This window comes from Dicentrarchus labrax, unplaced genomic scaffold (assembly GCF_905237075.1).
Source record: "Dicentrarchus labrax unplaced genomic scaffold, dlabrax2021, whole genome shotgun sequence".
NCBI classification, from domain to species: domain Eukaryota; kingdom Metazoa; phylum Chordata; class Actinopteri; family Moronidae; genus Dicentrarchus; species Dicentrarchus labrax.
This window is the reverse complement of record NW_026136712.1, coordinates 7,666,177-7,680,560: the sequence shown is the minus strand read 5'-3', so window position 1 is coordinate 7,680,560 and position 14,384 is coordinate 7,666,177. Positions and strand designations below refer to the sequence as shown.

The window sequence follows — 14,384 nt, the reverse complement described above, 5'->3', positions numbered from 1 at the left end:
TTTTTTTTTTGGTAAAACAAACAAAAAACACAGAGTAATTGATTTATTTTGTCTTTCTCTGTGGAGACGCTAGGTGGCGGTAATCAACTCCTCATTCAAAGTTTACCGGTCAAAGGTGAAAGTTGAAGCAAGTCAGCAGCGCTCTCCTTACGTTAGCCGACAATGGCTAAACATCATCCAGATTTGATCTTTTGCAGAAAACAAGCCGGTGTCGGTAAGTTTAAACCTATTTTACTTCGCTCATTATTATTTAACTGTTATTTCTGCTGCAGCTCGATGTCCATTATTGTTGTTTTACTCGAGATAACGTTAGCTTCAATGCTAACGGGAACAGCATGGGTTTCATTGAACGTAACGTTACGTTAGCCCTGGTGTTCGCCTAGAAATGTCTGTAAGTAGATATATCGCTAGAGAGGATTAATGTTAGCTGCACAGAATATTACTGCGGTGTATTTGATCAAATACTTTACAGTAAATATGGTAATGATAAAGGTTATTCACTATAATGTAACGTTAGCCAGACGATATGAGTTAGCTAACACTGACTGCTTTGTTTTCTTTCCTCAGCTATCGGGAGACTTTGCGAGAAATGTAAGTGTTTCCATCTACGATTCATCCAACAAACTGAGTGTTTTAGCAGTCATGTGCTTTCCTATAAGCTTATTGTAATGATCTAAGCCTGCTGTCACAAGTTTTAATTCATCTTTACTTACTTTCTGCGCACTAACAGTAACGTTAGGTCTCCGTACTCAGTTACATGTTTGCTTTGTTTGCACTCTCACTCCACCTCCAAATGCCAGGCATGGTTCTCCAGCTCAAAAGAGAGGTGTACTTTAACCTCTTCTACAATTAATGACATATTACAGTCATACTAACCTTCTGTATACTTACTTCCACATTGTTGTTAAACCTTTGACATTCCTACAAGTGTGTGATTCTAGTGTTGGTGATCAGTGTAGTAATATTTAGATACAAAGGGTTTGCTTTAAATTGCAGCATCACACACATCCACATACACACGGTGTGTGTTTTGCTACATGGCTGCTGGGAAAACATCAGCTCAGAGATAGCCTATGAGTTGCTGATAGTTCAGTAAGTTTTATAGGTTGATGGCCAATATAATGATGGTATAGCAAAACCAATACCATTATTAGAGTGAATGTTTATTAATTAATGAAACAGAAAAATTCAAATTTCCATGGCAGTATTCTGATCAGAAATAGGTTTGCATTTGAACTGCAGATTGCACTGATGCATTTATTGATGGGAGAGAAATAAGGAGGAACAGTAACTCAGCCAATTAATGAAAGAATAATAAACACTGATTGTAACCAAACACCTCCTAGGTTGCTTTCAGTTTTTATACAGATGTCAGTACAGGGAACAACTTGCAGAACTTACGTGGTAGACCAGAGTGAGTCAATAAGTTACTGGAACAAAGTTATTAAATATATTTAGGTAAAATGAAAAAGATAACTTCAGTTTTGGAGAGTTATTAAGTCTGGGACAATTGAAAGTAGAATTTGGGACAGTTAGTTAATTTTGAGCCCTGGTAAAGCTGTAAATTTCAGAATGTGACTGGTGCTTAAAGGAGAGCAGGAAACAGTGTGTGTGTGTCATTCAACTGCATTATTATATATATTCTAACATAATATATATTTAACGCTAGGCAGTAACTGTTTATGGTTACATTTACTGTCATTTTTTAGAAAGACAATGGTGACTGAAGAAATAAAGGCAAACATTGACAGAAGGATGTAGAGTTATAGTAAAAGGCTCCAAACTAACCTTTCACAACCTTCCAAAGACTCACAAGGGAGAGCACTCACATCGCCCCAAAGCAGCCACACTCACGAGGCTGCCTGCAGACTATTTTTGTTTATCGGCCTCGTGAGCACAGCCATCAGCCAGTGCGGTTATCTCAAAATGCCAGTAAATCAGCTGACTGATGGTCTATCACTACTTTATACAACCAGTAATGAAGTTATAATATACAACCTCTAAATTCTCAATCCTCTCACCATTCTCCCTTCAGGTGATGGAAAATGCGTCATCTGTGATTCCTATGTGAGGCCGTGCACACTGGTGCGCATCTGTGATGAGTGTAACTACGGCTCTTATCAGGGGCGTTGTGTCATCTGCGGAGGGCCTGGAGTATCTGATGCCTACTACTGTAAAGAGTGCACTATCCAGGAGAAAGACGTGAGTGTCCTTGAGCAACCACTAAATAGAAAAGAGACCGTTATGAGGATTTAAAGGTCACTGTGTAACATTTAAGAGGATCTATTGGCAGAAATGGAATATAATATTAATAGGTATGTTTTCATTTGTGTATAATCACCTGAAAATAAGTCACTGTGTTTTCCGTATGAGCTGATTTTATCTACAAAGGGAGCAGGTCCTCTTCTAGGAGTCCCATTCTGAACCGCCATGTTCCTACAGCACACTAAATAGGGCCTCACAGTCACCACCTGAATATCATATCATATATATATCTTCTCACCACCAGATGCCACTGAATCCTACACACTGGTCCTTTAAGGAAATTAACAGCATTTTTCTAAACTGTCTTCTTTGAGATGAATACATTTTTTGTAAAGAGCCTCCTTTTTCTGTTTCCTTCACAGCGAGATGGCTGTCCGAAGATTGTAAACTTGGGCAGCTCTAAAACAGATCTGTTTTATGAAAGGAAGAAGTACGGCTTCAAGAAGAGGTGAAGACTCTACGGCCCAGACCCCTTTTTTTTTTTTTTTTTGAAAGTGTTTCTGTTTTTTATTTTTGGAACCTCAAGAAACATTTTGTTTGACTTGTCAATAAAGCTCTCTTTTATATTTCTCTCTTCATTTGTCTAGCTTTTTCCTTCACATCTTCTCTCTGAGCCTCATCCACCAGATGGCAATGTTTCACACTGTCTTCTTTTGCTTACTCCAACAGCATGAGAGCAAACAGTGCTAATGCATTGACCAATGAAAGTGTATTGCTTGGAGAAACTCAACACAAACAGAACCCATAAATTATATTGAAACTGTTTTAATTCAATGGTTTTGTCCTTAGAAATTTTATTTAAACTTTGATGCAAACTCAAAAGACAGTAGAAGAAATGTAAACGCTAGAATACAATCCAATACTAATTTATATATTACATAAAATCAGAAGGTGGTCTGGTATTCATACTTTTATACTAGTCCAACAACCTCAAGTCCAGAACTGAACTCATTAGTTTCAACTTACTGAACCGCTGTACTTCACTGTGGATCTGAGCTTTAATTATGTATATTAGGTCTTCTAAATTCACTTTTCCATGATAGAATCTAAAGAAACATCTACAAAAGGAAAGAGCTCAACACTCAGAGATGTTCTCAACAAGGCTTTATTTATACATACTGTATATACAAGACAAAAAGTAGCCACACTCAAAATGCCATGATGTTTCTTTACAAAGAAATACAAAGACGGAACCAGGAAGGTTAAAAACAACCCCTCAAAGTTAACAAATTGACCTGTTGCAAATAGAAGGCAGATGCAACCTGTATCATAGCAGAAAGCATTAGAAAATTATTAAAACCAGTCAGGAAGCTCAGAATTACTCTAAATTATTGTCTTCTTTAATTACACTTCAGAGATCTTGTGATGAAGGTCAACAAAGATTAAACATGTCTGTTAATGTGAACCAAAAAAGCACAATGTAAGAACAGACAGCTGTATGTACTGCAGGTTGTAATGATAAAAAAATAACCATTAAAAGGTTTAAACTTTTCCCTAAAAAAAGACAATGAACATTGAATCCTTTTGGTAAAAACTCACTATATTTATGGATAGAAGCACAGCAGCAAAATAACAGTTTCCCATTTTCGTCAGAACCGGACAGTAAAATAATCCTGGGTTTAAGTCACAACTCTAATTTGGGTTGTTAAACAGAAGCGCCTCCCCCGTAAACTGTCAGACTGCACACTGCATTGAAATGGCTTCAAGAGTTCTGGGAGTTCCTTGTTGATGAAATACAGTCTGCACCTATTGATGCTTCCTGGTCAGTCAAAAAAACAAAACAATTCTAAAACATCCATTGGCAACAGACAGTGCCAGCCTACAAGCCTCAGAAAGAACAGACTGAAACAATTGTCCAGCAACACAGTTGTTACAATCTAAATGCACATACACTCCCAGTCAAGTTTTTGAATAACTGACTGTTCATTTCAAGCAATATATTGTGAATTTTAAGTTTAACCAGCAGACAACATGCTTCATATTGGCCTCGCAGCTGATGCTAGCACACTTCACCTCCAACTGCCTTCGGTGAGTCACTAATTAAAGCCCTGTTAGCATCATCTCATTATGAAGGCAAAAGCCAGCCCACCAGAGAGACTGTGAGCTCTTATATTCAGGCAATAAATGTACAATTGCATTGTAATTGCTTGATATGCATCTAAAACTTAACAGTAGTTCCAAAATTTGACTTTTGCACTGTATCCGAGTCTGACGTATAGAAAGTATGTTAGGCTACAACTATTTACAGTACATGCATCAGTGGATTCTACACGCAACACTTCTGAAGTGTTACTGACAGAAATGGACGAGTCAACGTTGAGCACCTGCAGGGAGGGAAGCAGGGAGTCCTACTCTGTGAAAAAAACGGCACAGGAGCGACTGTGAGAGACATACATTAACACACGGAGACATTTATGTACAGCTCTGTGCTGCTGGTCGTGAGTATTTGTACACGAAGAGAAGTGAACATGGCCACCTGTTTTTTGGTTTTTTTGCCACGTCACTGCAATACCCTGAAGAAGCTTAAATTATTGGAAATGTCACAGTCAAAAGTTACTGTGGGCATAGAAAAGCCCAGCTCTTCACATAATCTGCCACATAATATAAATTTGAAAATATAAATGTGGGTGGGTCTTAAAATTCATAGTGGAAAGAACTGGAAGCAACCTGCAAATCAGTTTATTTCTACAATACTATAATAACGACAAACAAATGTAATCTAAGCTATTGCAATTGCTACTAAAGTGTAAGCCATCTCGTTTTAAAAAGTAAAAATAAATCCCATAGTTTCTCCAAAATAAACGTCACAAATGATCTCATTCGGCCAAAGGCATACAAAACATCGTAAAAGTACACTTCATAAAAGAAGTGTACGGAAGAAGCACTTGAATATCCGCTCGCACTCATCTCACATGGATAGTAAATAAAATTAATTAACAAAAATAACAAACAAAAGAAATAAAAAAAACAGATTTACATGCTATTGCATCTCCATGGCAACATCACGCCCTCACACACGCTCTCCTCCTCTTCTTTGTCTGATCGATTCTAGCATTTTCACATACCATCCCCACTGGTTTGATTTATTTATTCATCAGAAAAACAAATGAATAAATCAAGTGCTGCCTATTGGTCTTCTTCCACCTCACTTGAAAGAGAAGAGAACAAGAATGGAGGAGGAGGGGTGGAGAAGGAAGAGGAGGGAGAGAAGTCCACATTAAAACAGCAAGAACACTATTCACAAAGATCACATGGTTTTGTTTTGTACCAAATAGATTAGCTCTGATGTATAACGCCACTGTGGGTAAATCAGTGAATCAAGAGGTTGAATTATAAACTATTCATATTGTAAAGTAGAATATTGGACATAAAGGCTGAGTAATGCGTCACTGTATTTGGACATCAGTCCATATAACTGCAGTTATAACTGTTCACACTCCTCCTTCTGTCTCATTTTTACACAGGATTGCGTGGCGCCAGTTTACTGAACCCACATTTACATGAGACTAATTTCTACCCAGGGGGTGTCTGACCCACCTCTGGTCGGGGGGGGGTCTACCTTTTCAGATGGACTGCCTGCTCAGATTTAACCAACGTGCCTCTCCTTTCCCCCCCTCTTCCTCCTCCCCTGGCTAACCCCCTCTGTAGCAGTTAAACCCTGTCTTCTCAGCAGTACAGAGGGTTTAATATCCGTCTGCCTCTAAGCTGACGTGTGAAAACAAAGTGACTGATATTGTCAATATGAATGTCCGATTGCGGTTTTGTGTATTTGCTTTTCGTGGTCCCTTACAGTGGCCCAAATTTGGCTTCGTAGCGACTCGCGACGTTCTTATAGCGGCCGCAATCCTTCCGTAGCTCTGCGACCTCGGTCCGCAGCGCCGCGTTCTCGCGCTCCAGGAAGGCTGCTCGGACGGTGATCTGGTTCTCCTTCAACCTGCGGGCGTCACGTGAGCGTTTGGCAGCCACATTGTTCTTACTCCTTCTTTGCCAGTACTTGTCATCCTGGAGAGTTGGAGGAAAAAAAAGGAGCAGCACGGTTAGACGCAGTCAAAGAAACACAACACCAGACCCTACCGTGCTTTCTGACTTTGGTTACCACGGTAACCCGGTCAAAAAGCCTTGTATATTTCTTCATCAACATATTAGCTCAAATCTGACAGCAGCTATGTGTATAATACGGCAGACAGCAAGGCTCCTTTGTGCATATAAACAAAACACTGGGAGGAAAACATCAATTTGATGTTTATCTGACTGCTGAGTCATTGTGAGTCGCCAGAACTGCTTCACTGTGACATGACTCGATTACTACCCTGCAGCTCAAATGTGTGCTGCTCTTACACCACTGTGCACTGGGAAGTTGATATCAAATTTCTAAGATTTCTAAGAGGTTGGTAAACAATCCCTATTCTAAGTATCAGGGTATTAAGTAAATATGAGCCAGTGGCACATGGGAAATGATCATAATGTATTATAAAAGTTGCCATATTAAACCATTTTAATTACTCGCTATGTGGTTGACATTTTTTCTATCAGTGTCTAAACTACAAATCAATATTACACCCTAACATGAGTATAGACACCACTCATTAGCACATTAAGTTCTTCCTACAGCTCTACACCTTATTAGAAGTAAAGTTTATTTTGCTGTTTTCCCTCAGTAACAAAGAATATGTTTTCAAATGTTAAATTAATTATTATAAAAGCTTGAGTGTGCAACTCTAAATATTGAAGCCCTGTTGAGCCCCCTGATGTCTCCCTCCCAGCATACCTTCTGTTCTTCAGGCACAAACACCTTCTTGGCCTTTTTGATCATAGGTTGTGGCTTGAGCTCCTCCTCAGAGAACTTGTGTTTGCGGGGGTCAAACAGCTCGCCTCCAGGCACACTGGACAGGACCAGATCAGTGGGATCGGGCTCGTAGTTGATATCCACCTCGATCTCATCGGGGCTGATGGGCTCAGGCGTCACCCTGCCTGCCTCAGTGATCACCTCTGAGCAGACAGAAGAGGAACATGAGAGCTCAGCAATGCTGTCAGCACCCATTTTTTTAAAGAAACTTATAGAAGTTGTTGGGTAATTTAAGATCTTTTCTGTGCTTTACTTTGTGGCTGTTTCCTCAGTGTAATTGGTGAAATAAGAGGTAATGCTGGTTTACAGGTGATCTGCACCAAGGCCTCATTTCCTGTTATGTATGCAGGGTGGGTGAGTGTTCTCACACGTACCCACTGCTGATCGTTCCATAGTTAACTCTACTATGTTTGCTATGCAAGGGCTCCAGCAGCTATTTCTGTCGTCCCATCAACCTTTACCACCCATGGCTTGTTTCAGGATTGAGATCACTCCAGCATATCAGGTTTGTCTGACATTAGTGGCAGAGCGAAATAAATCCACATAATTTCAATATGGAAACCAGATGCAAAGATTTCTGAGGTAACCGGTAAACTGGTTAACAGCCAGGTTAAAAGCATTGGTATTCAATTGAAGGCTGTAGTGCTGAGGCTCTCTTTCATTGATGCCGGCCCATTTTAATATTCTAACTGGGCCAACAGCTTTCTAAATGTAGATCTGTGTAACATAGTAAACTGTCACATCAACTTTTTCAGTCACTTCACTTAACCTGAAAATCTGGTTTTCTGCCTTGTAAAGCACACTCAGCAACAGTTTAGTGAAACACTGCAGTCGCTGATCTTCAAGCCTCCACTCACCTGTAGTAACATCGCAGATGATATCAGAGTCGCCCTTGGTGAGGATCACCACTTCCTGCTCACACTTGTCCAGTTCCTGAATGGGCAGAAGGGCCACTGGGGAGACAACTGCTGGCTTTGTAACCTTTTTCTGTGTGGCCTTTACTGTCCCTGTTTTCATGGTGCTTGCTTCTGGGCTGCCCTTTGGAGAGTCCTCGTCTGGCAAGGTGGCAATGCCGTTCTCCATGAGGAACTCCTCCAGGTCCATGTACTCGAGGTGGAAGTTTTCACCATCATAGGGAATGGTTTTCTCCCAGATAGCGGGGGTCAGGGCGGCTGAAGGACCCATATCGCTGTCTCCTCCACCCAGGTCAACATTATCTCCCAGACACAGCTTTTCTTTGTCGGTGTCTGAAGCACAAGAAAGATACACAAGAAAGATACCCGTTTAGATATAAACAAGACAGCTTGCCTGGAAATGTGTGAACACGTCCGTCATGAGTTTTGGTGTAATCGCATAGAGGCAAACAGAAAAACTGCTCAAGTAAAGCAAAATTGAAAGTTTACTGTTTTTCAGGAAGTAGGACAGAATTTATTTTTCCCGTACAGAAATGTCCCCTGGGCACCAAACCCCAAGTTTTTATTGCAGCTTTTCACAACCTCACTGCTTCAACAACTGCTAATGAAATTCTCATCTGCAAACTGTTAGAGAAAACACTGCATCCAGCCGATGTTTGCTGAGGTCCATCTGTCCGTCAGAATATCAGCCACATCATTGTTCACTTACAGCAGATGAGGAAATCTTTTGATTGGATCTATGTAAAGAAGTCCATTACTGCACATGCAATTTGTACAGAGACATTTACTGTTCATGAATACTGTATGAGCACTCTAAACCACTAAAAGTGCACACTACCTTTTACAAGTTTTATGACCATGCTGAAATGTTTTTTGAAGAACACAATAAGAACCTTCCTTCATAAACATCAGACACAATAGCTAGGACTAAATATTAGCAGCTTTTAGTACAAACGTTGCCATGTCACGCACTAACCTCCGTGTATTCAGAACATGTCTGTCAACAAAATACTGAATCATTGCAACTGGAAAGGAAAGGAGGAACTTTCCGTCAACAAAACCGCATTTAAACTGGGGGGGGTCTAGAAAAGTCTGCGTGGTGATGCGGGTCTGTGTTTCTCATCCTGCCTCAGTATTTAAAACTGAACCGCAGACTCTATTAAGAGGTGATCCGTTTTCATAACACAAGTCTTACAGAGATCAATAACAATAATCGGTAAACCTATTTCACCATGGTGAAAAAAAGAAAGCTTCTCTGCCATCACTATACGAGAGACCTGTGTACACAATAACACCAGTGGGGTATCCGTGTCGGTTACACTGTTAGGACACCATTTTTTCCCCATCAATTGTTTCGGCCTTTGTCGACTGAGCTCGTTTTTACCCTACATCGCTCGCTGCTTCCTCTCCGTGTATGTACTGCATTTACCGTCGTCGCCGTCCAGTATATTCGGCGGAGGCATTTCCATTATTTTCTTCAAAACCACGGGGAAAGAACCGGGGGCCCCCGTGGCTGTTGCCAGTGTGATGAGAAGTGGCTCTCCCGACATTTTCAGCCTTGTTGTTGACACAGAAGTTCCACAGTTGTCCCTGTTTGCTCGATAACGTCAGTCAACTTAACTATCCAGTCGGTATCACCGCCGATTCTGGCTCTAAATAATCTTTTAAAATTCAAAAAAACCACGCTAATGTGTGCCAGCGACCGTCAATACATTCCCGGCAGCTCGCTGCGTTAGCTCACTTCCTCGGTAGGTGAAGTGATCCGGAGGGTTTTGGTGTTGAGGACAAACTGCACCCCGTCAAAGCACGTAGACGAGAACAAAAAGTTCCTACTTGTTCTGAACGAAGCCCGGTTGACGTAGAAAAATGGGCGGGACAATAACTCCGCCCTCCCGCGGGGCCGATTGGCGGGCCGTGCACTCTCCTTATGAATATGAACTAAATTATTAAATATGGGGGCGGGGATTATAGCGAGGAGCCAATAGCGGTTGTCTTGTTGCACCTAGCTGAGCTCTCATTGGTTGCCCGAGTTATATGTAACATTAACCAAAAAAAAAACGTGTCACGAGCAAAAAACATTAGCACATATATGTGTGCAGCCTGACCTGGATCCATTTCAATGGACCCAATCCGGTTTCGGTGTTGTCTATTAAGGTTTGTTGTCTTATGTAGGTTTTAAATAAACGTTAATATTGTATACACTGATATACGCCAATACAGGCGTTTACATCTTTCCATAAAGGATGATTAGTTAAATAATGTCTCTGCAGTGCCATCAAATCAACTTCAGACATGTATATTAAACACGAGCTCCCATTTTTAACTTGATTAACTATCCCAACTAGTGGCAAAGCGATGTTCAGTAAGTACACAAATCATATGGTTAATGTATCTCTCACTGGTGCTTCATCGACGCCGCGGCGCTCACATGCAGAAACATGTGCAGCTGCCTCTCTTACATATCTAACCTACAGGTTCAGTGGAAAATCACTCAGTATGTTCACACGCAGGAATGATGGGCGGGCTGCAGCCTCGTAAAAGTGTAATTGGCCATATTGAATAAGCACCATGAGGTTTAAGTTACATTAATTCTGTGTGAGTCCCAAGGGCAGAGATCTGCTTGTAACACTAGAGTCCTAATGCTGAGTGGCCACAACAACAGCACAGAACATATAGTGTTGTATAAGTGTCAGTGGCTGATACCTCCGCCCTCTCACCTTCAGCTGTTAGTAAACTGCTTGTTGTTCTTATTATGTAGCAGTAACATAAGAATCCAGATTTCCTGCTAACCCAAAACATCATGCTATGATTTGTCTGGTTCATACTGATGTTGATATGTGTTTGGTAGATACAAGCTGCAGCTAAACCCCACTCACTGAATTTTTTTTCCTCTTTCATTAAGAAATCAAGAAGTACAGAATGTACTGCCAAACAAAAAACAGGATGTACGTATGTCCATTGAGCTTCAATAAAACATGGTTATAATGCAAGCCCATCCTGTTGTCTTTGACTGATGAATACATTTAAATAGAGGATCATACATCATCCAGTGTTCTCTCAGTATATTTCTATACCAAAATCAGTATGAGTTGCAAAAGGTGCACACTATCTAGCCCAGGGTTTTACAGCAGTGGCGTTCTCCTCCCATGTTGCTTGTATGTGGCACACAGAATCTGTTTTTGGCACAACATTGTGAGTGGTCAAGGTCAGCTGCTACAGTGTTGGGTTCACAACTGTTCACCAGCTTCTACATCACCTATTAAAGCACCACAATGCAGTGTTTCCTCTATGTTGATTTTGTTCGGACGGGCCTGCCCCCACTGCTAAAAAAAATCCTAGAAGAAACACTGCAATGCCTTATTTAAAACCTCCAGCATTATCACAGAATACTTAAATTCCACAATGAACCTCTTACTTGAGTGTCCAGTGCACTTTTCTACACAATGAATTCCATGCTGCAGTCTGAATCACAAAAACAAGACACACTTATATTATTAAAGACTAATAAAGTTAGCAGTCGCTCTGTTTAAGAGTATCTGTGCCAGGACTAGAGAACAAGGTCTACAGAAAACCATATCCACTCCATTTGAGGGCATGTGCTGTGTGTGACAGAAACATCCTGTCACCCTGCTGTTCTACGTACACCCACTTTGCCAACAGGTGCAGATATGGCCGGATACAGCAGCAGACACAACCTCTTTAATCTAAAGTTTAATTTAATCTGTCTACAGTGCCATTTCCCTGTCTGGCAAAGATAAAAAGTGAATCGATTTATCTGAAAAGACAAGCTTTGTCGTCAGCATGACTCTGCAGTTTGGAACAAAATAAATATGCTGAAAAGCTACGTCACTTTGACCAGATTTGTATATTTATACTGAACAGCCATAAATGTACAAACTTAGGAACGTACTGCTTTAACTATTTTTTAAATTAATTATATGTGTTATGGCTCAGAAAAGGCATTGTTCTTTATCTCACACAGTGAAAACACTCAGAGGGAAACAGATATTGAGCCTGTGTGAGATTATATACATAAAGAAATCTGTCTCAAAGTACATTATGTTAAGTATTTTTCCACAAGTGTTATACAGTTAACAACACAATCTAAAAATATAGAAGGGATGACTTTGAAGCCAACATAGTAAATTCTTGCATGTTGAGGGTCCTGGATCAACACACACACACACACACACACACACACACACACACACACACACACACTCACTCCTGGTCACTCTTATGTGTGTTTGATGTGCCACATATTCACTGTAATTATGGTCAGTGTTACTTTGGGCTGACTGACAGTTACACTGTCTCTGCAGGTTATGATCATGGTCAACAGACTGTATGATGTTATTCTTTAATCTAATTATTGCATTAAAGGAGCAGTTCAACCAAAAATTATACTTCACTTCCACGTTTGTATGACCATCAGAGACACTCTGAGTCACAATCTACTACTGAAGTTAATGTGAAAATGTTTGGACAGCTCTAAAATTTAAAAATGATCAAATAAGACATTTCACAAGTATAGAGGAGAGAAAATGATGATTGACATGTCATTAAATATACGTTCGTGGGGCTCCCATAAAAATAAAAAAGTCCTGCAACATACTGAGATGTGTTTTTGAAATCCTGCTAAATGGGGCCAGCAGCAACAGTACACCTCTCAATGTAATGATATTACTAAATCTAACCCGATTTATCAAAACAGGAACCAGAGAAGGAGGACAGAGCCATCTAGTGATTTAATCAGGAATCTACAAACCTCTTTACACACACACACACACACACACACCAGATGAAAGCACGTCACAAACACAGATCCACACACACTAGGTTATATCAGCTACCTTCACCATCAGTTACATTTGACCAAAAGGTTCCCTCAGTACTAAAACATCAAACAGAAGCACAATTACAGGACCAAAATGTTGTGCCCATCCACATTGGTGCTGAAAGCCACTTGTAACATTTGTTTAACACAGATGCAGCAAAGAGAGGCCCTGCTGGGAGTAAATGTTGTTTTTTTCCCCACTATGCAGACAAATCACTGTTCATCTCAGTCAGCTACAGCAGACAGATATATATTGTGTGTGTAACTTGTCAGTTAAGGGCCATAAAGACATTTTAAATAGGCTGTATTATAATATGACGAGTTCCCAAAAATGCTTAGATCGCATATATATATATATTTCCCTGCTCCACCTTGATATACCTGCATTACTTTGCACTATTTATCTCAGGTTAGATATCCTACCAATTCATATTTATACATACTATATTAACATAGGCTATATACTTATAAACTTGTAATTTATAAACATAGTATACATTATACACATTATTCATATGCATATCCTTTATATAATTTAATTTATATATCCTTTATATTTATACTTTACAGATACACACACACACACACACACACACACACACACACACAATGCTACACACACACCAAGTGTGTATTACAGAGCAATAAGTAAACCCATTATTTTCATGTGTATAAGTGAAATGTGTATATATTTATATTTATATTGTATTTTCAGTAACTATTTTCCTTTTACTTTTGACTCTTGAACTTCTGCAGCAAATGAAGTTGTTTATTTGTGCGATCAATAAAGTTTATCTTACTTTATGTCTTGTCTTTATGCAGACTCTATGGCTACTAAAGATTTTATTTTGAAAAGGTGCTGACAAACTACCGAAACCCTTAAACACTGCTTATGATTCACTCTGCTAACCTTTGGATTACAACTAAAGCCAGTCAACAGCTGCAGATCCCTGCAGTCCAGCCTCTGGCACAGTCACCACTTCAACTCAGCTGACAGGGATTACGCAACAAACACGCAGTTTTTTGCTGATACACAGAAACTGTTTATTCCTACTTCGGCGATCTTCTTCGAACAAAAAAAACCCCAAACTCTTGAATCACGGTGCTGCATGTAACTTGAATCAAAAACTCAAACAAAACACAATTCACTGTTTGATTTGACAGCCACTTACCATTCTCATCAAAGCTCGGGAGAGTGAATGGATGCTCAAGAAGAGCCCTGAAGATCTCCGGGATCTCTGTAGTCATGTTTTTACCCCTTTAAAAGAAATTAGTTGGACAGATGTTTGAGAGCTGTCAGCGGCTCACAGTAAGTAGAAGCAGAAGCAGCTGAGGAGGCCGACTGTGGTTTACACGGGCCTGACAGCTCCTACACAGTGCTGGGAATATTAAACCTCACACGGGTCACACACTACGAACTCTGGACAAGTTACTTAACGCAGATCCGCCCCTTCAGCTTCGGCGCAGCCAATCAGAAGCCCGCGTTCCTCAAGAAATCTACGGATCGAGCACCGAATGGTCG

General features: G+C 40.2%; 2 protein-coding genes across 3 annotated transcripts; one reads left to right on the top strand and one right to left on the bottom strand.

Annotated features, from left to right (window-relative positions):
- Nucleotides 1–86: 86 nt before the first annotated feature.
- On the top strand, nucleotides 87–2,831 carry phf5a (PHD finger protein 5A). Its single transcript, XM_051417453.1, has 4 exons — nucleotides 87–214; nucleotides 568–591; nucleotides 2,036–2,202; nucleotides 2,628–2,831. The coding sequence occupies exons 1-4, from the start codon at nucleotides 163–165 to the stop codon at nucleotides 2,715–2,717; spliced, it is 333 nt and encodes a 110-aa protein (XP_051273413.1). The 5' UTR covers nucleotides 87–162; the 3' UTR covers nucleotides 2,718–2,831.
- Nucleotides 2,832–3,354: 523 nt separating this feature from the next.
- On the bottom strand, nucleotides 3,355–14,269 carry tefa (TEF transcription factor, PAR bZIP family member a). 2 transcript variants are annotated; one of them, XM_051417452.1, is made up of 5 exons: nucleotides 14,035–14,269; nucleotides 7,969–8,358; nucleotides 7,034–7,254; nucleotides 6,056–6,267; nucleotides 3,355–5,413 (listed from the first exon to the last, which is right to left on the bottom strand). In XM_051417452.1, the coding sequence occupies exons 1-5, from the start codon at nucleotides 14,108–14,110 to the stop codon at nucleotides 5,392–5,394; spliced, it is 921 nt and encodes a 306-aa protein (XP_051273412.1). In that variant the 5' UTR covers nucleotides 14,111–14,269; the 3' UTR covers nucleotides 3,355–5,391. The 2 variants fall into 2 exon arrangements, with proteins under 2 accessions (XP_051273412.1, XP_051273411.1); XM_051417451.1 differs by lacking the exon at nucleotides 14,035–14,269 and adding an exon at nucleotides 9,455–9,849.
- Nucleotides 14,270–14,384: the final 115 nt, after the last annotated feature.

Excerpts from the sequence above, each read along its gene's own strand:
- phf5a (XM_051417453.1), top strand. The coding sequence starts at position 163 with ATGGCTAAACATCATCCAGATTTGATCTTTTGCAGAAAACAAGCCGGT. Across the intron at positions 215-567 it reads CAGAAAACAAGCCGGTGTCG|CTATCGGGAGACTTTGCGAG; the intron begins GTAAGTTTAAAC and ends TTCTTTCCTCAG. Across the intron at positions 2,203-2,627 it reads GCACTATCCAGGAGAAAGAC|CGAGATGGCTGTCCGAAGAT; the intron begins GTGAGTGTCCTT and ends TTTCCTTCACAG.
- tefa (XM_051417451.1), bottom strand. The coding sequence starts at position 9,575 with ATGTCGGGAGAGCCACTTCTCATCACACTGGCAACAGCCACGGGGGCC. Across the intron at positions 8,359-9,454 it reads TATACTGGACGGCGACGACG|ACACCGACAAAGAAAAGCTG; the intron begins GTAAATGCAGTA and ends CTTGTGCTTCAG. Across the intron at positions 6,268-7,033 it reads TTGTGCCTGAAGAACAGAAG|GATGACAAGTACTGGCAAAG; the intron begins GTATGCTGGGAG and ends CCAACTCTCCAG.